The sequence below is a fragment of the Hemitrygon akajei genome, chromosome 30 (genome assembly GCF_048418815.1).
Source record: "Hemitrygon akajei chromosome 30, sHemAka1.3, whole genome shotgun sequence".
Lineage (NCBI taxonomy): Eukaryota > Metazoa > Chordata > Chondrichthyes > Myliobatiformes > Dasyatidae > Hemitrygon > Hemitrygon akajei.
Window position 1 is genome coordinate 16,803,626 of NC_133153.1, and position 24,455 is coordinate 16,828,080.

At 40.5% G+C, this 24,455-nt stretch overlaps 1 protein-coding gene across 3 annotated transcripts in view; it reads right to left on the reverse strand.

Moving 5' to 3' along the window:
• fkbp16 (FKBP prolyl isomerase 16) overlaps positions 1–24,455 on the reverse strand; it is a 222,544-nt gene that overhangs the window by 162,886 nt on the left and 35,203 nt on the right. For all 3 annotated transcript variants that reach the window (XM_073033044.1, XM_073033045.1, XM_073033043.1), the window contains exon 3: positions 497–585. In XM_073033044.1, the coding sequence (XP_072889145.1) occupies positions 497–585 (89 nt within the window). The remainder of the gene's footprint in view (positions 1–496; positions 586–24,455) is intronic.

The window sequence follows — 24,455 nt, forward strand, 5'->3', positions numbered from 1 at the left end:
ACTTAATCTATTTCCACATTACGCATGCATTGCAAAAGATTCCCTTGTAGTTTATGTAAAATATCTCATCTGATAGAACCAGGAATGCTGATCAACTGGAAGATACATCTGTAGCTTCCTGTTGGTGGATGACTATTGAACATTAATAAATGAAGTATTTCTAAACTGCATTAACCGACGTTTTAGAAATAGCAGCATTTTATTGCATTTGTCAATGAACAGCTACTTGCTCAGTAAACGGTCAATTTAATTAAATAATAAGCTACCTCTGTTATCTATATAAGCAATTTACCTGCTCCCTTTTTTCTCAAAGCTTTAAGACAATAAAACACATGTTGCAAGAAAGGTTCCCTCCTATATCTGAAGCATATTACTTTCAACTGCAGATGAGCAATTTAATCTTAGTTCACAATTTCTTCTCGATAACTTTTACTTTTCCAGATATCCAGTTCCCTTTTGCTCTGAGCTCAGATCTAAGTATGAAACTTAATCTTACCTCCCAATGTGACCATAGGTGTACATTCCATCAGAAATCACCAGAGCAACTTCATCCAATTGCATTGAAAATGCACAGTATTCAAGTGCCTGCAGATAATGTGAAAATATAGATGTGTTATTTGATTGAACAAGCTACAATCAATTCCAAGTTGTCAAAGTGTTATAATATTGATTCTTGGACAACATATTAATTGGCTTTTGAATGTCAAAATATTCTTTAAATAGTGAGTATGAACTTGGTGTAAATTACAAAAGGAATTTGCCCTATTATCTTTGACATGACTGCCCTCAGTTCTTGCTCATTGTCAAGCAAAGAATCATTAAGTGTGTTTTCCAAATTGACTGAATCAGTCTTGCTCAACCGTTTCACATGCCACACAATGATCTCCAAAGAACCTGAACCATAGCAACTCATTTCATTTACATTTATGATTGCTCATTCGGGCTGGGTTTAACAATCCTTAACTTCAGTATTTGTTTTAACACTCAAGCGTTCATCCTATCCATTTCCACCCTTTCTACTTTTGAAATATATCCTGGTTCCCTAAGTTCATGGCACTGTCATTCAGCACTCATCGCTGTCTTTGCTATTGCCAGATCTGATCTTACCAATAATCAGCTTCCTAAATGCCACCGTGCATAAATCCAAATTTGCCCATCTTTGCTATCAATGTACTTTTGGTCTGGTACTGCTACTGTACGTATCAATCTGCCATTTCTCAGCACACTCTCACAATCAAATGCTTCTCCTGTAATAATGCCTTCTGCCTCCCATGCTTGGCAATCTTACACAAGTATGTGCCTCCATCTTACCACTCTGACCTTCTTCAATGTGCGATGCTGGTGTCTCATCCCCACAGTCTTGGACTGTCCACCAGAATCAGGCTTATTATCACTGGCAAACAGTACGTCATGAAATTTATTTTTTTGTGGCAGCAGAACAGTGCAAGACGTAAGTAGCACTCTAAGTTACAATAAGAAATAAAACAAATAAATAGCGCAGAAGGTGAATAATGAGATAGTATTCACGGGTTTGTGGACCATTCAGAAAGCTGATGGCGGAGTGGAAGATGGTGCTTCTTCAGGTTCCTGTACCTCGACCCTGATGGTAGTAATGAGAAAAGGGCATGTCCCAGATATTGCTGATCCTTAATGATGGATCTTGAGGCAACACATCTTGAAGCATGTTTTCAGTGGTGTGAGACGTGCCCCTGTGATGGAGTTGGCTGAGTCTAGAAACTTCTGTAGTCAGTTTCGATCCTGCGTAGTGGAGCCTCCATTCCAGGTGGTGATGCAACCAGTTAGAATGCTCTCCATGGTGCATGTGTGGAAATTTGCTAGGGTCTTTGCTGCTGTACTAAATCTCCTTAAAACCATGATGAAGCATAGCCGCAGGTGCCTGTGCCTTCTTTAGGGCTGCAATATGAAGATATTGGTCCTCAGGAGCATGAAGCTGCTCACCCTTTCCACAGCTGACCCCCTCGATGTGTTGTCTCCTGATTTCCCCTTCCTGAAGTCCGCAATCAATTCCTTGGTTTCCGCACCGACGTTGAGTGCAAGGTTGTTGCTGTGACATGACTCAACCAGCTGATCTATAAACTTTATGGCTTCCTATTCCAGACCTTCCAGTGACTTCTCAAAATGTCTGCTCGACATATTTTTACCCCTGAATTGGGGACCAGGAATGTTTTGTTACAAAAACAGAGGAAAGTGTCACTGTAGACAGGTTCAAAAACAAGGATAACCCTTTTAAACTTATTGCTTAACTCATAGTGCAGGCAGAAAGGGCAGGAGAGAAGGGTGCTTTATAAATGCAAACCTGCGAACAACGTATTGGGCCAGAATTTGTTGGGAAATGTGAGCAGTCCCCACATGAGTCGGAAATCCCTGCTGGCCATGGCTAGCAATTTTCCAGTAGTGCTTTGACGTTGCACTTCTTACTGAACTGAATAATGTAGTGTTGTGGCGACCCACTTCCTAGCGCACTCGAACCAGCTCACAAATAGCCAGCGCGCCGGCATAAAGGCCAGTCCCAAAAGGGCGCCAGGTCTACTTCACCAACAAAGGGAAAAGCTCGCGCGGGACTGTGAGTACGTGCCCCCTACAGCATCCGCGCGCGGGACAGGACTGTGAGTACGTGCCTCCTACAGCATCTGCGCCCGGGGAGGGCGGGATCAGGGAGGCTTTAAAGCGAAGCTGCGAAGTTCGAATAAAATCTTCTTTAACTGCAGTTTACCGACTCCGTGTCGTTATTTCAGCGCTGCGTGTAGCACACCGCTACAGTGTGACCTTGCTATGGTTCATCAGCAGATATGCAAGAACATTCGCCTGCTCCCTTTTGCTGGCTCAGAATGCAGTGTGAGGAAGCAAGGCAAATGGAAAGTTAATTTATGTTTTGCAATTAATTAATATTGCATAAATGCTTTTAAATGTCTAAAAGTGGTTTTTAATGCTTAATGTTGTAAAGGTTTTTAATACATTTTAAATTCCTTTAAGGTTTTAATGATTTTAATTGCTTTTGACAGGAACATTCAGAAGCATAAATAGCTCTTAACAGGCTTAACAATTGGCAAAGCCCATGGGACATGATTTTGCCAGCTGTCAAAGTTTTCTTCTTTTTTGTGCTGGCCCACCCACCCACATTAATGTTCAAAACTTCCAGAGATCTCAAAGTTTGGATTAAAACTGCTTTGGGCAACACCGACAGCTCCATGTTTGCCTCACAGGACAGTGAGTTGGTGACTCCAAACTACCTAGCCCAATGAGTTTAACAAAGGTACTCTCTCACATTACTCATGGTCAACATGATACATACTGACGCTGAGATCCAATAACGGTGTGTATCATGGAGAAAATTTAATGGAGTAAAATATTACTAGCACAAATATTCCACTTTGAATCAACGGCTGCATCAGAAGTGGTGAAAATCTGAATGGAGGTACCAGCAAGCACAAGGACAGCTTTGATCCTACAGTTATAAGACTAATGACTGGACCACTTGTACAATTAGATGGACTCTTAACCTCACAATCTACCTCGTCATGGCCTTGCACGTTATTGTCTGTAAATGTAACACTAAACTGAATTCCGATTAATTGGGATACGTCGGGCCAGTACATTTTGACCCAATTAAGTAACTGCTACAATTATCCAAAGTTTAATGGAAGTAGTTAAAAAGGTATACAAAAGACAAACTATTGTTTAACTGAATAACAAATTATGTACTTAAATGAAATACAGAACTAATTAGAATACTACTAATATAATGCAGTACGACAAAACTGTGTACTAGTTTGTAATGTGGAGTTCATCGAGTGCATGCTGGCATACATTTGATTGGTAAGCTATTCATTCATTAACACATTCCACAATAAATAACAATTTCTTTTTATCAGTCCCAACACAGTTATGCGACCTATTGCTTTCTTTGAACTTGATAGTCTTGTATGTTTGTAGCAAAGGGAATTGTCCAGCATGGCAGGACAAAAAAGGTCCATTTTGTCAGCATTGTAGATATCATCTGCACAGCAGTTTTGAAGCAAGTCAAGGAGTTTTGTAGATTTCCATGTTTCTGCACTTACAGCTTCAGCACTACCTTTCTTGCCGTGAGCTTTCTTGAATTTAATATGGTGCCTCTATTTCCATTAAGACAACCAACCATCTGTTGTTTTAACATCTTTGTACCCAACTTCTTAGCTAGCTCCTCTGAATTGCTTTTTAACTTTGGTCCACAGACACACACACACGCCTCAACCATTGACTGAGGGCAACTTCAACATCTGGATTCTTACCTTCGTGCTTTTGTTTTTGGGACGTTCCCTGTCGTCCCTCGTGTAATGCCCATTCTTCTCGCCGTTTATCTTGCAGATGTGTCAAGTATGCAAGTGCAGATTTTGGCTTTCCAGTTATCTCTGCCATCTGACAGTGGTGTTAGGTGGATGGCTTTTAACTTGGGCCAATAGAGTAATTTTTTGAGCTAGTGTCAAATCTTCTTGTGGCAAGGGTTTCAAAAACATTTTTAAAGTCAAAGTTAAAAAAAGCCAAATTATCAAAAATGACTGCTTTTTGAATCGGCACCCATTAGCCTAAACTGATAACATAACACAAGCACAATGAACTGTTCACCCTAAGCCTGGTGAGGTGTCTATTAACCACACAAGTGCACGTGATTGACCACCTTCTATACCAACAAAGTGGCATAGTGTCCCAAATAAACAAAGGGAATCCTGGCTGTCTTGTTGATTTGATCTTGTACTTTAAGACTTGTCCAAAATAAGCAGTTTCCCCGATTAGCCGGTGGCCCATTGTATTCTGCATTCTGTAATTGCTAATTTTTTTGTATTACCTCAGCGTGCTGATGTAATGAAGTGAACATCATGGATAGACAGCAAAACAAAAGCTTTTCACTGTACCTCAAGTACATAAGACAATAATAAACTAATCCCCAATTGCCATGTTTTATTTACTATTTTACAGAACATTACTGGCGAGGTCAGCATTTATTCTCCATCCATAGATATGCTTGAACTGAATGGCATATTTGACCATTTCATGGGATTATTAAGCATCAAGGAAATGGGAGTTTGATGGCCAGTGTGGACATGGGGGGTATTGGACTGAAGGCCCTGGTTCCGTATCCCTCTATGATGCTGTCTGTCTGCAATCAAATGCATCGCTGTGGATCTGAGTATACAGTTAATCATCCAAACAGATGAAAACCAAACATTTCTTTCCCAAAGTTAAACAGATGAGTTTGTCTGATAGTGAAGCAGTCTCAACGTCAACAGAGACCTTAAGGTAATAGAACCCTTAGAGACAAGTGATCATACTATTATCAAATTCACCCAGAAATTTGATAAGGGGAAAGGTAATGCTGGATGTATCTGTATTGCAGTGGAGTAAGGGGATTTATAGAGGCCTGAGAGGAAAGTTGGCCAGAATTAATCAGAAAAGAACACTGGCAGGGATGATGGCAGGACAGCAGTGGCTGAAATTTCTGAAAGCAATTTGGAAGGAAAGGATATATACATCACAAAAAGGAAGAAGTATTGTAAAGGCAAGATGACACAACTGTGTTGACAAGAGAAGTCAAAGCCAACATAAAAGCCAAAGAGAGGGCATGTAATAGACCAAAAATAAGTGGAAGTTAGAGGATTGGGAAGCTTTTGAAAACCACTAAAAAAAGTCAGTAAGAAGGAAAAGATAGAATATGAAAGTAAACTAGCCAGTTTTATTAAAGAGGATCCCTAAAGTTTCTTCAGATTCATAAAATATAAAAGAGAGGCAAGAATGCATATCAGACTGCTGGAAAATGATGCTGGAGAAGTAGTAATGAGGGACAAGGAAATGGCCAATGAACTGAATAAGTATTTTGCATCAGTCTTCACTGTAGAAAACACTAGAAGTATGGTGGAAGTTTCAGATGTCAGGGGTCATGAAGTGTGTGAAGTTACCATTACTAGAGAGAAAGTTCTCGGGAAACTGAAAGGTCTGAAGGTAAATAAGTCACCTGGACCAGATGGTGTACACCAAGGGCTCTGAAAGAGATCGTGGAGGCATTAGTAATGATCTTTCAAGAATTACTAGATTCTGGAATAGATCCTGAAGAGTGGAAAATTGCAAATGTCACTCCACTCTTCAAGAAGGGAGAGAGGCAGAAGAAAGGAAACTATAGGCCAGTTAGTCCGACCTCAGTGATTGGGAAGACATTGGCGATGCAGTCTCAGGGTACTTGGAGGCACATGATAAAATAGGCCATAGTAAGCATAGTTTCTCAAAAGAAAACCTTGCCTGATAAATTTGTTGGTGTTCTTTGAAGAAATAACAAGCAGGACAGACAAAGGAGGATCGGTTGATATTGTGTACTTGGATTTTCAGAAGGCCTTTGACAAAGTGTCACATATGAGGCTGCTTAACATCTACAAGCCCATGGTATTACAGGAAAGAGACTAGCATGGATAAAGCTGTGGCTGATTGGAAGGAAGCAAAGAACGGGAATAAAGAGTACCTTTTCTAGTTGGCTTCCAGTGACTAGTGGTGCTCCACATGGGTCTGTGTTGGGACCAGTTCTTTTTATGTTATATAATCAGTGATTTAGATGGTGGAATTGATGGCTTTGTTGCAAAGGTTGCAGACAATATGAAGATAAGTGGAGGGGGAGGTAGTTTTGAGTCAGTAGAGTGGCTACAGAAGGACTTAAACAGATTAAGAGAATGGGCAGATGGAATATAGTGTCGGGAAGTGTATGGTCATGCACTTTGGTAGAAGTAATGAAAGAGCTGACTATTCTCTAAATGGAGAGAAAATTTTTTTAAAAAAGAGGTGCAAAGAGACTTGGGAGTCCTTGTGCAGAATTCCTTAATGGTTAATTTTCAGGTTGGGTCTGTGGTGAGGAAGGCAAATGCGATGTTAGCATTCATTTCAAGAGGACTAGAATATAAAAGCAAGGTTGTATTGTTGAGACTTTATAAAGCACTGGTGTGGTCTCATTTGGAGTATTGTGAGCAGCTTTGCACCCCTCATCTTAAAAAGGATGTGCTGAAACTCAAGAGGGTTCAAAGGAGGTTCAGGAAAATGATTCCAGGATTGAATGGCTTGTCATATAAAGAACATTCGGTGGCTCTGGGCCTGCATTCACCTGAATTTAGTAGAATAAAGGATGACCTCATTGAGTCCTATTGAATGATGAAAGGCCTAGACAGAGTGGACATGGAGAGCATGTTTTCTATGATGGAACAGTCTAAAACCAGAGGACACAGGCTCAGAATAGAGGGGTGTCCTTTTTCAAAGGAGGTGAAGAGGAATTTCTTATGACAGAGTGATGAATCTGTGGAATTGTTTGGCACAGGCAGTTGTGGCAGGCAGGTCTTCATGTATATTTAAGGCAGAGGTTGACAGATTCTTGATTGGTCAGGGCATGAAGGTATATGGGGAAAAGGCAGGAGATGGGAACTGAGAGGAATATTGGATTAGCCATGATGAAATGGCGGAGCAGACCTTGTGGGCCAATGGCCTAATTCTGCTCCTATATCTTATAGTTTTATGTCTTATTACTGATATTAGGCTTTTAGTTCCAGTTGTATTCAATGAATAGGGTTCAATACCTCCAGCTTTATTAGTGGCTTCTGAGCCACAAGGTTTGCTCTCTAGAATACCAGTCCAATATTTGTCAGATGATTATTTTATCATGTATTTCTGTGATACAGAGAAAAGTAGTTGCAGAGCAAAGAAAACTCTGACCTACACCAAATAACTGCTGATTACTATTGGAGAGAGATTTGACTTTCAGTAGTCTATCTTATTACCCTGATATGGAAATGTAGAAAAATAGTTGATGATTACTAAACCATGAATAAACCATTGACTATGGGTTATCTAGTAATGCAAAGTGATTGGCACAGCACAAGATATTTTGTGTAAAATCTTCCAACAACCTGAAGACTCATACTGTCCTAGACTTGATTTTAAAACATTAAAATTGCGTACAATTATGGAATGGATGTGTAAATATAGAGAAGATGAGAATATACAATATAATTCATTTCATAATGCCAATAAAGTTGTTGTTAAAACCATTTCTATAGATGCCATACATTGTTGGCACAGCCAACATCCATTATCCATCACTAGTTGCTCTTGAGTAGTGGGTGATCCTTGACCCATTGCATCTCACATAATGAAGGAACTTCCATAGTGCACCTTAGTAGGAATGGATGAATTGGACTCAATGGCCCGTTTCCACACTGTATAATCTATTAGTCCATGAGTGTTGTTATGTGGAAAGACCACAGACTCTGAGGAAGAAACAATGGTGATATGCATTCAAGATGAGGATGGTGTTGTTGGAAGGGAAATTGATGGTGTTCCCACATACATGCTACTTCAGTCTTTCGAGGCTGTAAGGATCTTCAGTTTCGGAACTGCATCCTATAGGAGATAAGTACTGCAGCCAAAGTAGACTAACAAAGGATGGCATGAATGTAGGTAGGCTGTTGACCAAGGAACCTGCTTCATCCCAGTTACCAGTCAAACAGCTCCATCCATTGAGGCAAATAGAGAAAATTCACCAGTTTTCTGACTTGTTCCTTACAGATGGTGAGGAGGATTCCTGTGGTGAGCTACTCACAACTTAACATCAAGCTTACAATTTGACTAGCACACAACATGTATATATGGCTGGCACAGTTGATGAAGGTTGACCTTTGCTGAAGCCTCAAACTTTGAGATGTGCGATCACAGCTCAGAGTTATTTGGTGTACTGTGTATATTTGGATGTCAGGAAATGGGAGCAATGTATTGTTAAATCAATACAATGGTGGCAGAAAACTTCTGGTATCTGCTATTCAACTTAGCAGACACAAACCCACATTCATCAGTCATCCAAAGGTCGGCTAATAACCCTTTCAGGGAAAAGGTAAGCAGGCATTACCATAGCCAACAGAACTCCAACTTTAACAGGATAGTGGGCTAGATCAGAAGTCAGCACACCTCATCTGCACATAGTGTTTCCCCTCATCTCCAGCGCTAAATGCACCTTCTCTGATTACAAAAAAATTCCAAGAGCAACAGTTTAGTAACTGACAAATTTGTTTGAACAAAAGCATCCTTCACACAGGTTTGCAATATGGGAATAAAGCTGGTCATAGAATCTCACAGGGTCTTTGCATATGTTGGATTTGTTTCAGCAGAGAGGAACTTATCCATTTCTTTTTGCATTAGCATGAAATCTTTAACACTTCATTTGTTCCAAATAAATGTTTTAGCAGAGGAAATGTGGAATTCAATTTCACTTCTTTGTCCTACATCAATAGTGTTTTGGAAACTTATGTTATTTTTGGAACAGTTTCAAATGCACTGAACTTCTTCAGTATTGTTTTAGTCTGAGAAGGAGCTATAATTTTATTCATCATCATGGGCATGGAGTTATCCAAAATTGGACAAAAATATTCCATGACACAATTTGAGGAAAAGAGGGAGAGTTCTTCCTGTGCCCTTGGCAACAATTTTACCTTGAACGACATCTAGGAAAAGAGCATCTTATCACCATTTGTTGGTGTAATCTTGTGCCCAAACTGGCTGCCATACTTTCTGCGTTAACGACATCAAAAGTATTTGATTCATAGTAAAGCTCTTTGGGATGTCCTTCAGTTGTAAGAGATAACAAAAAGAGCAAGTTTATCAACCTTGGGCCTAATTTCCTTTGTTATCTGCAAAGTAAGATTGGTAAACCTTTGTAGCATTGCCAGCAAATAAGTTTGGTCTTCCATATGAGGCTGTCAAATGGTGGAGAACTTAAATTGTTGGAACACATATATCAATTAGTTATAAAATTACTGAAAACGGGAGAAAATGGTTGTCTTCTTTTTCTGATTGGGTAATGAAGTCTCTACTTTGCAAGCAATTTCAGAATTTCAGGCGCAGAAGTGACTAATGCCATGAATGCTGCTGTTTGCTTCTGTGCCTGGTGGTGCATCAGGCAGCAGCCTTGCTGTTACTGTTAAGTGTTTTTGTCTGCTTTCTACAAGCCCGAGTTACTAGGTCAACACTCAACCCAGCACAGAACGGAAACTTGGAAGGAGCCGGCAGAATTTAAACCCAGGACTACTCACCTTGAAGTCCAGCGTGGATGCCACTGTACCACCAGCCGACTCAATGCGGTGACTGAGTGATTGTAAAAGAGGCTGGAGACAGCTGCCATGAAACTTTGATCAAGTAGTGCTCTTTGACCTTGAAAACTGTTCCCAAGGCATGCACATCAATTTGTAAAGCAAATCCCACTGAATGCTGGGTTAGTGAAAATGATGCTTGCACCAAGTCTTGTTTGAAGTATCAAAATAGGACACAATGTGGCCTCAAGCTAAAAATGCGCATCTAGATGAACTCAACGTGTCAGGCCCCATCCATGGAAGGAAATGCCAGTCGATGTTGTGGGTCAAGACCCTGCATCTTGAGTCTAGTCCTAGGTGTCAAGCTGAAAGTTCCCTGTTCATTTCTCTCCACAGAATCAGCCTGACCCACTGTGATAGTTGAAGTGGTCAGGAAGTACAAGTTGATAACTAGTCCTTGCATTCTATTTGACAAGCTGACTAAACACTCTCCTCAAGATCTGTGTCTGTTTTTGGGATATCTACATTAATTCCAAGAAGTTTAGATCCTGACACCTTCAGCGTCTTGTGCAGTCAGAGTGATAGCCTCCTTCAGATGTAGTTTTATCCCAGTGGAATTTTTTGGCCCTTGAGGACACCTTAATAGAGCCTTACCTTGCAGTTCATTTTACTCACTTCCAGCTTTCTCAGTATTTCTTTTTACATAACTTACATTACAAAGTACAGCATTTTATTTTGTATGATGCTATGAAAAGTACGGAGAAATAAATCGGGGACAAAGTAACTGTAGTCTATAGAGTTAAACCCAGCCAGCCGGTCTGTCATTATGCTGCATTCAGGTATTCAACAAAATGGGCAAAAGGTAGACCAGAATTTAGATGTGACCCAAAGACCAGGCAGGGCTGCTAATTTTCAGGCCGCCTTAAGAGGTCTGGAGTCACCACTACTTACCATCTGGAGTGGGAAATGATGGAGTAGTTCCGCACTGGGAACACACAGTGTCTATCATTCAATATCCTGAGATAAAAGCCACCATGAGCACTTCTCAAAGAGCTGAGTGTTCCCTATAAAAAGGATGCCAGACAGGACTGGTTTGTTTTCACTGGACCGGAGCAGGCTGCAGGGAAACATGAATGATGTATGCATAATTATGAGGGACATGGGCAGAGTAGATAGTGCAAAATGATTCCTCTTTGCAGATGTGCCTATAACCAGAGGAAACAGGTTGATGATTAGGGTAGGAGATTTAGAGAGAATTTGAGGAAGGTGATTGAAACCTGAAATGCGCTATGTGGCGATTGGTGGAAGTAGGTAGTCTCTCATAATTTAAGAAGTATTTGGATGAGTGCTTTCAATTTCTTGAGACAAAAGACTGAGCAACATAAATTAGGTTAGTATAGATGGATGCTTGGTGGGTGGCACAGAGGGGTTCTTTTTCTCAGACTGAATTAGGGCATGGCAAGCTGAGAAATGTATCCTCGTATCAGTAGCATTAAAGTCGCCATGGATCTGATTTTCAACCTGACTTCAGGAATATAAAGCTGAATAAAATTGTCCTTGGAACAGTAAAATCAAACACACAATACGCTAGAGGAGCAGCAGATCAGGCAGTATCAACGGAAAAAATAAACAGTCGACGTTTTGAGCTGAGACCCTTCATCAGGACGAAGTTCCTCCAGCATCTTGTGCGTGCCAGTCTATATTTCCAAGACCTACAGAATGTTTATCAGTAACATTAAAGTTCTGTTAAAATTAAATAAAAATGTATTTGGGAAGTGGAGCAGGTTGTGCAGATTTTGCTCTGTTGCTTATTTAGTAGCACTGAGCTGAAGTCATTCTTTCCCCTATCTTTGCCGCATTATTCCATACCTGAATTCCCAACATCTGTTTTATTTGCATCAAGCTCTATGCAAAGAACTTTTTGAGTTGGGTTTTATAACGTTAGATCATGATGCAGTATTATTCCTTGCCAAGAGCTCAGATGAGCAACAACCCCTTGGATTTATCAAGGGCCTCTAGAGAAATTATATAGACCAAGAGCAAAAGCTTTTCAAGTCACAGAATGACTCATCAGGACAGATGAGCAGAGATTTTGTCATGAGATAGATTTTAGGAAAGAAATTCAAGAGAAAGAGGTTAAGATGTGAGCATGCTATAGGGAAATTCCAAAGCCTACAGCCAAGACAGCTGAATACACAACCAGAGTAACTAAATTCAAGAGTGAGAAAAACGTTTTGGAATGCGAAGAGTTCAGAGATTCAGAGATGGAAGTGGCCGCAGAGATTGTTGGAGATGACGGGGTGGAGTGTAGTGATCTGAATTGGGGAAATCGAGGTGATAACTTGAAAAATTAAGGAGTTATCAGGACAGGGTACAATGTGGTTATTGTGTATGGTTTAATTCAGAAAGGGAAGTCGACTTGGATGGGTGTGTTTTTGCAGGGGACAGGATGGGAAGCTGACCAATAAGATATTGTAATAGTCCAATCTGGAAAGGACTGGTGGAAAGTTCCAGTAGCAGATGAGCTGAGGCAGGGGTAAAGATCTGGGAATAATAAAGATGGAAATGAGCATTCATGGTGTTGGAATAAGAATCTGGATGAAAACTCAGCTGTGTCAACAAAGTGCAAAGATGGCAGAAGAACTGGCTTGGCTCTAGTGCAGATATTTCCTTGGAATATTGCCAGGGAGCTGGGTTTGTGGGAAGACCAAAGACATTAGCTTCATTGTTCCACATACACAGTTGTAGAAAATGGCTGGCTATCTAGTATTGAATGGGAGCTGCAACAATTGGAGACGCTAGGCAAGTGTCAGAAACATTAAGCTGAATGACATCACCATTAACTTCGAAGTTGAAAAAAATAAACCAGCTTACCAGCTAATTGTTATTTTGTCTTCAAATGCCACATTCATGGAACAGTCGGCACATGAAGTAGCAGGCACACAAAGTCAGCTCTGGAAGACTGGGTAGATGAGGCCCACAGCCAGGAAGACCAGAAGGCGGTTCTGCAACGCTCCGTGGAGAGCAAAGGGCATGACAAGGCACAGAAGACGTCATGGTCATCCACTGCAGCCAAGGAAGATCCCAGTTTGTGACGCTCGTTCGTACCACTGGACCTGGACTTCTGAGGTGAAGAGAATGAAACTGCCCCAGTGCAGTGGCTTTTCACTTTTAAAACTCCTACACAGGTCTCCAATCATCATCGGACACAATGGACAACCGCCGCCACCAGGCACACGGGACACAGAAGTGAGTTGAGGACAGATTTCGAGTGGAGCCCCGATGTGAGAGTGGGAAGAAAACCACTAGAAGTAATGGATGGGCTATGACCACAAATGTAAACGGAAGGAAAAACCAGTTAGTCAGCCAACTCAGAACAGCTGTCAGAGGAAGATGGGGTGGCCAGCTCCACTATCAAATGAAGAGAAATAGTTTTCTACAGAAAATATTGTTTGAAACTTAGATTATATCTGTTTCAAAAGGGCTCAAAATCTGATTCAAGGGATACAAACGTAAAGGAAGAAGACATGGGGCACAGATTTGGGAGGTAATATATTCAAGGGCTTTGGATAGGATAACAGAGTGAACGATGAAACAGTAGTTTGGGGTTGGAAAAGTTTGAAGTGAAGCATGGAAGATTTAAAAACTGAAAAAAAAATGGATGATGAACAATTTTGTTGCAGTAGGAAAAAGCAAGGATATCCTACATAGGATGAATTAGGAGAAATCAGGACAGGGGTTAGAATGGAACCAAAAGAAGCCAGGTTCTCATGTTGAGGCCCAGAAAGATCATAGCTGCTGCGACATATATATTTATCAAGGACTTGAATTCAGGGTTTGATGTCAGAAACAATCACTGCTTGACCAATGATGGAATAAAAATGACAATTTGGGCAGTATTTCTGGTACTCAGATAAATACTGATCTTTCTTGATCATAATAAATGTTTATTAAGTTGAACTGTCTGGATCTCTCCTATCTCACCTATCCAACGTATTGGGAAAGCTGTTCAGACAATTGAATGGTATCATTTTTATGCCTATACTGTGGTAATATACTGTACTGCTAGTAGAAAATATTTACAGACTGTTGATAATTCTGCAACAGTTAAAGTTGAAGCCAGGTGGGATTTTTTTAAGGCTGAATTCAAAGTCTAAATAATTTTGCCTGTTTAGTTCTGCATTGTTTGGATTTGGCAGCTTTATAAAGGCTTGGATCACTGTTGTACAGTAAGCTGATATGGATGTCATACTGCTGCCACTGGGTCAAAATGTTGACATTTTCTAACAAAAGTGTAGGGAGTTAGTTTGTCAGAAAGATGGCAATGTGTCAAGTGAAAGGTTGACTCCTTGTTCTCATGGCAACCAGGGTTGTCATGATTACCCACAGCTGCAGAATAAATAATCTATAAAATTGTCATTACCCAGGTTAAACAATTTCTCATCTATAACATTCCAGAATCTGGTCTTACTTAGAAGAACACCATAACAACCGTTTCCTTACGAAATTTCACTATTACGAGTTATGCTCTGGTTTATTAAGAACATTCAAGCTTTGTTGAAGTGATCATTCATGTGGCTAAACGATGAAAATGAAAACTTGTGCATGAATTATCAACATATTTGGCAGCTCCTTGTAGATTTTGTCTTCAGCACAAAATGCTCAATGACTCTAGGAGTCAAAGAAAGTCAAAGCAAAATTGTTTCCAGTTCAATAAAATACATCCAGACTGCCTTCAATGGATTCAGTCCAAGAGGTTGGAACCCCTGACCTGGACCCAACATATTGATGTAGCTACTAAGAAAACACGACAGCGGCTATTTCATTAGGAGTTTGAGGAGATTTAGTATGTCACCAAAAACACCTGAAATTTTTTACAGATGAACTGTGGAGAACATTCTAACTGGCTACTTCACCATCTGGTACGTGGGGAGAGGCCACTGCACAGGATCTAAATAAGCAGCAGACTGTTGCAAACTCAGTCAGCTCCATCATGGGGCACTAACCTCCATAGTATCCAAGACATCTTCGAGGAGTGATGCCTCAAAAAAAGCCCTTCATTAACAACACCCATCTCCCATGTCATTCCTTGTTCTCATTGCTACCATCAGAAAGGAGTGCAGGAGCCTGAAGGCCCACACTCAATGATTCAGGAACAGCTTCTTCCCCTCAAGAATCTGATTTCTGAATGGACAATGAACCCATGAACACTACCTCACTACATTTTACTTCTATTTTGCACTACTTATTTAATTTAACTATTATATAGTTCCCTTATTAGTATGAATTGCATTGTACTGCTGCTGCAAAGACAACAAATTTCACGTCATATGCTGGTGATATCAAACGCCATTCTGATTCCCTTGCACGTCCAGTGAACAACACACCTATTTTGACTGGTAGCAATTTTTTGAGCTATGTTCAGCTGTAACTACTGAATTTGTTTTGTACGAAGTTCTTTAAGATCACATGGAGAATGTATGAGGCAATATGGTAATGTACTAGTTAGCACAATGCATTACAATACAGGCAGCTGGGTTCAATTCATGCTGCAGCCTCTAATGAGTTTGTATATTCTCCCTGTGAGTGCGTCAGTTTCCTCCCCCAGTCCAAAGACCTACCAGTGGTAGGTTAATTGGTCATTGTAAATTGTCCTTTGTTTAGGCTGGGATTAGCTATGCTGGATGGCATGTGTTGAAGGGCCGAAAGAGCCTATTCTGTACTGTATCTCATTAAATAATAAATAAATGGCTCCAAAGTCACAGCAGAGTTAATTTAGAAATGACTAGCTTCATTTTTGGCTTCAGTTGTTCAAAGAGAGAACTTTGTCAAGGCTGTTCATCACATGGAGTTTACATTATCACTCCAAATGATGAACAGTCTTGACAAATGTGAACACTAGACATCTTGAGGAATTCAAAGCCAAAGTTATGTTGTTGAAAGATTTGCGAATGATTGATGATCATTCACAAGTATGAAATATTAGTCAGCACAGGTATGTCTGTCATTGACACTTTTATCCCTCATGGATCAGCCAACCAACTCATTCTGGACCTTAGCCAATCCTTTACACTTATCTCTACTCAAAATAAGCTCTCCATTAGGACTACTCTGAATGCAATAAATGCCTCTATTTTGAGACAGAAGAGCACAATTTCAATTTCTAAGGATATTATAAATGTGTAAGTGACTTATTGAGGACTTAACAAAAGTTTGGGAGGGACACTTACACTAAGTGACAAGGAACAAAACAACAGGAGAGAACCATGAGCTATTCTGCCCTTCAGTCAGATTATCGCAGGTTGCCATCTTATCTACATTAAAACATTTTCTTTTAAGGCCTTTAATAATAACAAAAACAAAACACTTACCATGTCAGTGTTTAAAGTTTTTCTAGCCTGTTTTTTAGGAGCAGGCTCCACAATTTCATTATGCTGTTTGTGAAGCCTTCAATGCTAAAACGTGTCAAAGTCAGGACATCACACTAGCTTGGGCTAATAATTATCAAGTACAAGCCTCAAGCGTTGACTGTCTCCAATAAGGAAGAGTATAATCAAATCCCTGTGAGTGTCATGACATTGCCGTCAATGAATACTACACAAGGGGTATAGTATTTTTCAGAAGCGTCATCATCAGTCATGAAAATACTGCAATTGCAAGAGTACATTGGAGTCTGGATATCATGTATTGAGTAGCTCTTCTGATCTGTCAAAGACTTTCCCCACCAGCAATGCACATGTCAGAAGTGTCTTCCATTTGCCTGATTAAGTTTATCTCTGATACTGCTCAGAGTTCTCATCATTCTCATCTGTTGTGCTCATCCTGTGGTCTTTACATTAATGCAGAAACATCTCTTTTTCCACACAGCTGAGGCCAAAGATGAAGTTAGTCACAGAATGTCTTTCATTTCCAGATTAGCCTTGTCATCATTCTTGAATCAGTTACCTTCACCACGCGGTCAATGGTTGCATAGTATTTGACGTGGCTGCTTCCCAAGTGACTCATGCTCTCAGTGCATGTCCTCCTTGTAACTGGGTTCACACTGATAACCTAGTTTATTCTCACATCCCAAAGGCATGCTGGTATGTTAACCACCTATTGTAAATTATCTCTGGTGTACCTGTAGATGAGTGATGGGAAAATCGAAGAGGGTTGATGATTATGTGAGATAGATGGTTTTCCAGGAATGCTCTGGAGAAAGACAGAGTTAATGCTGAGAGGATGTTTTTTTTCCATGTTGGAGTTGAGAAGCAAAGAGCATTATCTTAGGATAACATGTCATCATTGACGGGCAATTATTTTTTCTCAGATGGTTTTGCCTTTGAAACCTCTTTGCCATTGAGAGCTGTGGGTGCAGAGTTTTGGGCATACTTAAGGCTGATCTAAATAAAATTGCATTTGTTATAGAAATCAGGGGATATAGAGAAAGAGGACTTACAAAATGTCAAAACATCCATGATCTCATTGAATGGAGGAACTGTTTCAAGAGGCCGGATGGCTTATTATTGTTCCTACTTCTTATGATCTGACAGTCATCTTAATTGCCCTTGAGGAGATGGTGGTGAATACTCTTCTTAAATTGCCACAATCCTTGAGGTAAAGACTATCCCACAGATTTTTGAGGATGAGAGTCTGGGATTTTGACCCAATGATGGTGATGAAACGGCAATATTTTTTGCTGGAAACGAATGGATTATCAAATTTAATGATCTGGCAGGATTCTTCAGAAAAATGCCCCTCGAGCCCCTCACAGAGCTTGCTAACACTATTTCCTTCCTCTGCTCAGTGGGGGAGATGAGGCTGCGAAAACTGATATCTTCCCCTCACTCCATTTCCCCTTGCTGCTGTTATGTTACTTCTTTTTAAACATACCATGGGTTAACAATTGAGAATCATTTTCTGGAAGAATTAGAGAACTTTTATTTGCAGTAATAAACAAACGTGTCTTAACGCCCCCCGCCATATGCTGACACATTCTGGCAAACGCCACGCATGCTCAGTGCTCTCCAGTCAGGTCCTGGCACATCATTGCACGTGATATCACCACAGCTGCTACTGGTCTTCAGGCTCTGTCTCAGCACCCATAGGCTCCAGCACCCATATGCTGCAGGTGGGTGTTTTAGGTTAGTTCGTTGGTGCCTTGTGAAACCTGTGCTGAAGAAGTCTCTGTGCTTGCAGGGTCTGTACTGCAGGGTAAGTTGGGAATGGTGCAGGCACAAAAAGCTCAGCCTCAAGGCACCGAAGTCCAGTTAACTATTGCCCATTCTCTTTAAATGGAGCTCCATAAGTTTGTTTGTTTGTTATGTATCATGTTGTGTGACATGGGTGACCATGGTCTTTCCTTGACCATGATTGTTCTGGCAAACATTTCTCCAGAAGTGGTTTGCCGTTCCCTTCTCCTGAGCAGTGATTTTTCAAGACAGCTGACCCCAGCCATTATCAATACTCTTCAGAGATTGTTCGCCTGGCATAAGTGGTCGCATAACCACGAAACCAGGACGTGTGATACAGTATACACCAGCTGCTCATACGACCATCTACCACCTGCTCTCATGACTTCACGGAGGGCTAAGCAGGTACTACACCTTGCCCAAGGGCGACCTGCAGGCTAGCAGAGGGAAAGAGCACCTTATACATCCTTTGATAGAGACGTATCCCCACCCCATCATCCCAGCTCCATAAGACCCACCGTAAATGAAGTTAAAGTATGCAGTTTCCAGAAATCTGAAATAACAAGAGAAAATGTTGGTAATTCACAGTACGTCATGAAGACTTCAGACTATGCTGGACAACCTTTCAAACATGAGACAGCAGCCTGTGCAGGGGTTGAGCGGCAAGAAGAGGACCAGTAGTGGAGGATCATAAGGCAGGTTCTGAAAAGCTTCAGCAACTAGAGGAAGGATACCAGTGATGTCTAAAGCCATTAAAAGGACATCAGAAACGCTCACAGCTCTTATTCCATCTGCACTTATCTTCTCTGTTTGGTGTGAGCAGCCAAGAAAACAATGGTAAAGGAATTCAGCACATTAGACAGTATCTGTAGAGGAAAATAGCTGATGATTTGAGACACTTCATCTGGACTTAGTTTCCTCAACAGGTGCTGCTTGACCCATTGAGTTCCTCCAGCAGATTGTTTATTGCCCTGGATTTCAGCATCTGCAATCTCTTGTGTCTCTAAGTATAAAGTAGCCTTTGTTCCCAGGATATTGATGTCTGCCAAATATTGGTGCTGGAAGTCCAGTTGTCATGTGCATTTCCTTGAGACAAGGCATGCATGTGGAGGAGATAACCCTCTCACAGCCCACAACAAGGTTTGTGTTGAGACAGTGAAACCTCTTGAATTGATGAAGAGGGGCAGATTTATCACGAGTACCATAGACAGTATCTGGCTGCATTCTGTGAAGCCAGCAATGCTGACAACCCCAAGCCCTACCAAAACCAGTGTAACTTATTTGTGAATCTCGACATGAGATCAGGAATATGCTACAGTTATTTGGAATCATCTCAGAGTGACCATGGTGTTGAATTCCATGAAGAGAAAGATTCAGGCATGAGACAATGGCCAAATGTCTTTCTGTAAAATGCCATGCACCTCAGTGATGATACCTTGGAAAACTATTAGAGGTCTAGGTAGGATGTGGTGACTCTGAAGATTCTCTGGGTGTGCACACTTCGCTGGTGGGTGTACCTCCACCTCCGGCTCTGGAGGGCCTTCTGGAATCTACCAGCCACGGTGATAGCCAAGGCTCCAGTAATGGAGTGGAGATTTGGTCTCACTGCTAAAGAACCCTTGAGCAAAATATCTCAGTAGATGAAAATTAGGAAAGCAGACTCTGTGAATATTGGGACAGATTTGAACCTTCTGCAATTGATACTGAACGTGACTAGTCAGTATCCTAATGTCAATACAAAGTTCCTATAAATTGCAAGAAATGGAACAAGCTAGGCCATTGTGCATTGTTCATTGATAGTCATTGTAAGGAGCCATCAGCTCCTGGATGTAAATGCGTTCCACGCAAATAGTGACATTATTAAGTGCAGGGAGAGGACACCTGGAAATGATTGGCAACAAGCTCTGCACCAGGTAAAGGAAAATCAGGAGTAATTAGTGTCTAAAAAATACAGTAGACCTACCTAATCCAATTTCTAGGCGATTATCATGACACCAGACCAGTCTTTAATCATTATGTTTAGGTGCATATCTGGACAATTTAGCCACATTGTTATTAATCTCAAGTATCTCTGTGGCTTTTTAGTAGAATTAGATGAGATTGATTAAATTCTTTTTTAAATGCTGTACATCCATTGGACATCCTTTGTTAACCCATCCTGTCAGCTTTCCAAAGAGGGCTTGTGAGCCTGACATATTGCCTCTCCAACCATCTTCTTGGCTTTGTGGTCTTCAGATGACAGCACTTAGCAGAGGGTTGTCCGTGCTTTTCCAGTTAATGTTAATCTAACTTCAATATTTCTCTGAATATTTCTATGTGGATATAAACTTCCACGTTTTTATAAGATGAGTGAGGAACTTTATGTACAGGTGGCCACTGCATTACAGTTGTTCAGGTGACAGAAATTCACCCTGACAGAATTTAACAACACAAATTATAGAGATATGGAGTAATTGGAAATTATGTGAAAAACACAGACTTCTTTTTCATATTTCTTGTCACATGCAGTTGATGCGGCCTCGGATTGTGGAGAATTTTGTTGTGGTTCCTTTTCTAGGAATGCAAGCCTTGCCGTTTTGCAAAAGAATCAGAATTTGAAGAATCATAATCGGGTTTATATTTGCTGACATATGGCGTGAAATGGGTTACTTTCTGGCAACAGTACAGTGCAAGACTTAAATATTGATATAAGTTACAATGAATAATGAAACACTGCAAAAGTGGAATAGTAAGGTAGTGTTCATGTTTTCATGGACCAGTTAAGAATTTGATGGCGGAAGGGAAGAAGCTGTTCCTAAAATGTGAGTGTGCAGCTTTAGGCTCCTGTACCTCCTCCAATAAGATTTTTACTTCACTGAGGTTTGTAATGCCTGTAGGATGTTCAGTATTGCTGATTATTAAGACACTAACAAGGCAGCACTTCTTTCAGTATGTTGCAAAGAACTGTTATTCCTTTAGCTGTCCAGTCCTTAAATCTAGCATCCAGTTTATTCAATGTAAAATCCGAGTCATATGCACACCATTTAAGAATTGCAATATCTCCCTCTAGATTATATTCTTTTATAGTAGTTTTCCATAATTTAAGAGTCAATTTCACCCATGGGTTATCAATAGTATTTATGTACCTTTGCAGGTTGTTATCAGCCAAAATTGCCTGTATGGGGATGGGAAGTATCCGCTCCTCAATGTTTTTCCATTGAGTGTCATATGATGGGTAGCACCAACATATCACCACTCTCAACTGTGCTGCAAAATAATAATCTTTAAGAGAAGGTAGGCCCCATCCCCCCTTTTCCTTTGCTAATTGCAAAGTTTTGAGATGAACTCTAGGCCTTTTACCTTGCCAAATATACCTTGATAACATCTTGTTCCATTCATTGAATTGATTTTGATTAATCTCTATTGGTAAGGTCTGAAAGAGATATAATAGTCTGGGCAGCATATTCATTTTAATAGACTCAATCCTTGAACTGAGACTGAAAAAAGGAATCAGGTTCCATCTTGCCACATCGTCCTTAATTTTTTTTATATGAAGGCTGATAATTACGTTCTGATATGTTTGTTTGATGATGAACTTCAATAAAGAAATAAATTACAAAAAAAAAGCAAGGCAGCACTGTGGAGCAGCTAGTAGACTGGGCTCAATCCCGGTCTCCAGTGCTGCTGGTATGGAGCCTGCACATTCTCATTGTTACTACGTGAGTTTCCACTGGATTCTTCAGTTTGCTTCCACATTACAAAGCCATGCAGATTTGTAGTTTAATTGACCATTGTAAATAACCCCTTTTGTGTGAGTGGGTCATGTTTAGGGGCAGTTGATGTGCATATAGTGAAATAAAAATGGCTAACGTGGGATTAATGTGAATGGATACCTTATGGTTGACATGGACTAGTGGGCTGAAGGGCTTGTCTCTGTGCTGTAATAGAGGCAATGCACCATCACAGTTTTCTTTATTAAAGGCAGAAAACTCTCAAGAAACACCAGCGGCTGCTACAACAGTGTATTGGAAGTCACATCACATGGTAGATTAAATTCTTATACCATACTCACACTTGTACACCAAGTTAGGCTAACAGCCACTAGCATTTTAAAATAAAAATCCACCTACATTCTGAATGCTTCCAAAAGCATTTATATATTGATAGCAATTTCGGGTTTGTATCTAAGGAAGGATGTGCTGGCTCTGGAGAGAGTCCAGAGGAGTTATCCTAGGAATGAAAGACTTAGCATATGAGGAATGCTAATGTCTCTAGGCTTATAATTAATGGAGTTCAGAAAGATTAGGGAGTCGGGGTGATGTCATTGAATCTGCTGGATACTGACAGACCTGGATAGAGTGGAAATAGAGATGATGCTTCCATTCACAAACAAGAGAAAAACTGCAGCTGCTGGAAATCCAAGCAATACACACACAATGCTGGAGGAACTCAGCAGACCAGGCAGCATCTATGGAAAAGAGTACCATTGATATTTCAGGCCGACAGCCTTCGTTCTGCTGAAGGATCTCAGCCTGAAATGTCAACTGTACTCCTTTCCATAGATGCTGTCTGGCCTGCTGAGTTCCTCAAGCATTTTGTAAGGATGATTCTATTGTAGGAGAGTCCAAGATCTGTGGACACAGTCTCAGAATAAAGGAATGTCCCTTTAAGGCTGAGATGAGGAGGAATTTCTTCAACTACAGGGTGCTAAATCTGTGGAAATTGTTGCCACAGAGGGCTGTCACTGGGTGTATTTAAGGCAGAGATTGATAAGTTATTGATTGATAAAGGGGTTACGATTTTTAGGGAGAAGACCAGAAAACAGGGTTGATAAAAACAGCCATGATTGAATGGTGGAGTAGATTTGATAGGCTGAATATATTGATGCACCTATATCATAAGGCCTTAAGGTATCTGTTTCTAAGTATTTGGTGATGTTGGGTCATTTAACCTTTTCAGAAATGAGGTTATAGATTTTTTTTTTCATTATGTTCCAAACTAGGGGGTGGTGGAGTTGTCATGATCTAAAAGCATGGTGGCTGAAAGGGAACATAGAAGATTGGCATGCAGGAACAGACCAGCTAATTCATTAAACCTGCCCAACACACCATGAGGGTTGGAGCATAATAAATTATAGAACTTAAAATCAAAGAGATCAATGGTACCAAATGACCATCCACATCTTCATCCCAACCAGGAATCAAAACATCAGATCAAATGTCTTTGATCAGAAACATCAGCAGCTTCTCTTTCCAAAGATGCTGACTGATTTGATGAGTATTTCCAGCATTTCCAAAATCTACAGTTTCTTTTTTCTTTTTGGTAATATAAGTTGTTTCTGCTCTAGCCCCTTCCCTCTCAAGCCATGTAATTTTCCAAGAGAAAAGGAAAGAGATCCAAGGAGAACATGTGATGAGATAAACTGGAAACATGTATCGTGATCTGAAGCTTGGACATCACAAAGGTACAGGGCATCAAGCACAAAGTCCACCTCACCAAAGCCCACCTCAATATGTATTAATTAGCGATAGATGCTCTCTTGATAAGACAGTTCCGTGTGCAGTAAATAGTGCTGGATGGCTTTCAACTTTTGGAGCTGGAGTTCACTCCTGGAACTGAAGCAGTGTATCGGAGAACCAACAAAACTGAGCCAACTAACTTGGATTTTTCGTTATAATTTGTATTAAACCCAACGTATTTTATATTCTCCCCATTCAAATACAGGATTGTTGACAAACTATGAAGCGTGCATGAGATGAATTGCATGAAGAAATTTACTCTTTGAAAAGATGTTTAGCACATATTTCTCTTTCATTACTTTCAGCGTGTTTGGCCAGCTGCCATTACTGCCATTGCTCTTGGCTTTTTGTTTCATGGACTGTGAATGACTTACCACTGTATAAAAAGCAAGAGAACAAAGGCGTAGTGCTAAGAGCTAGCTGATATAAAAAATCAAAGAGCTTTTTAAACGAAGCCTTGGCAAAGCAAGATGAAAGAGCCAACTTGGCAATGAGAATGGGTTCGGTGCTCACATCATGCTCAACTTTGCACCAGATGTATTGACGCTGTGCCTAATGAATTGACTGTATCACAGCAGTGAGGCCGTAATGGCAGCCCTTGATCTGATGGGTCAGGGAGGCCAGGTTGTTTGATGGTTTCCTGTGAGCGTGACAAAATAACTTTGATGTATTATCACTTCCCA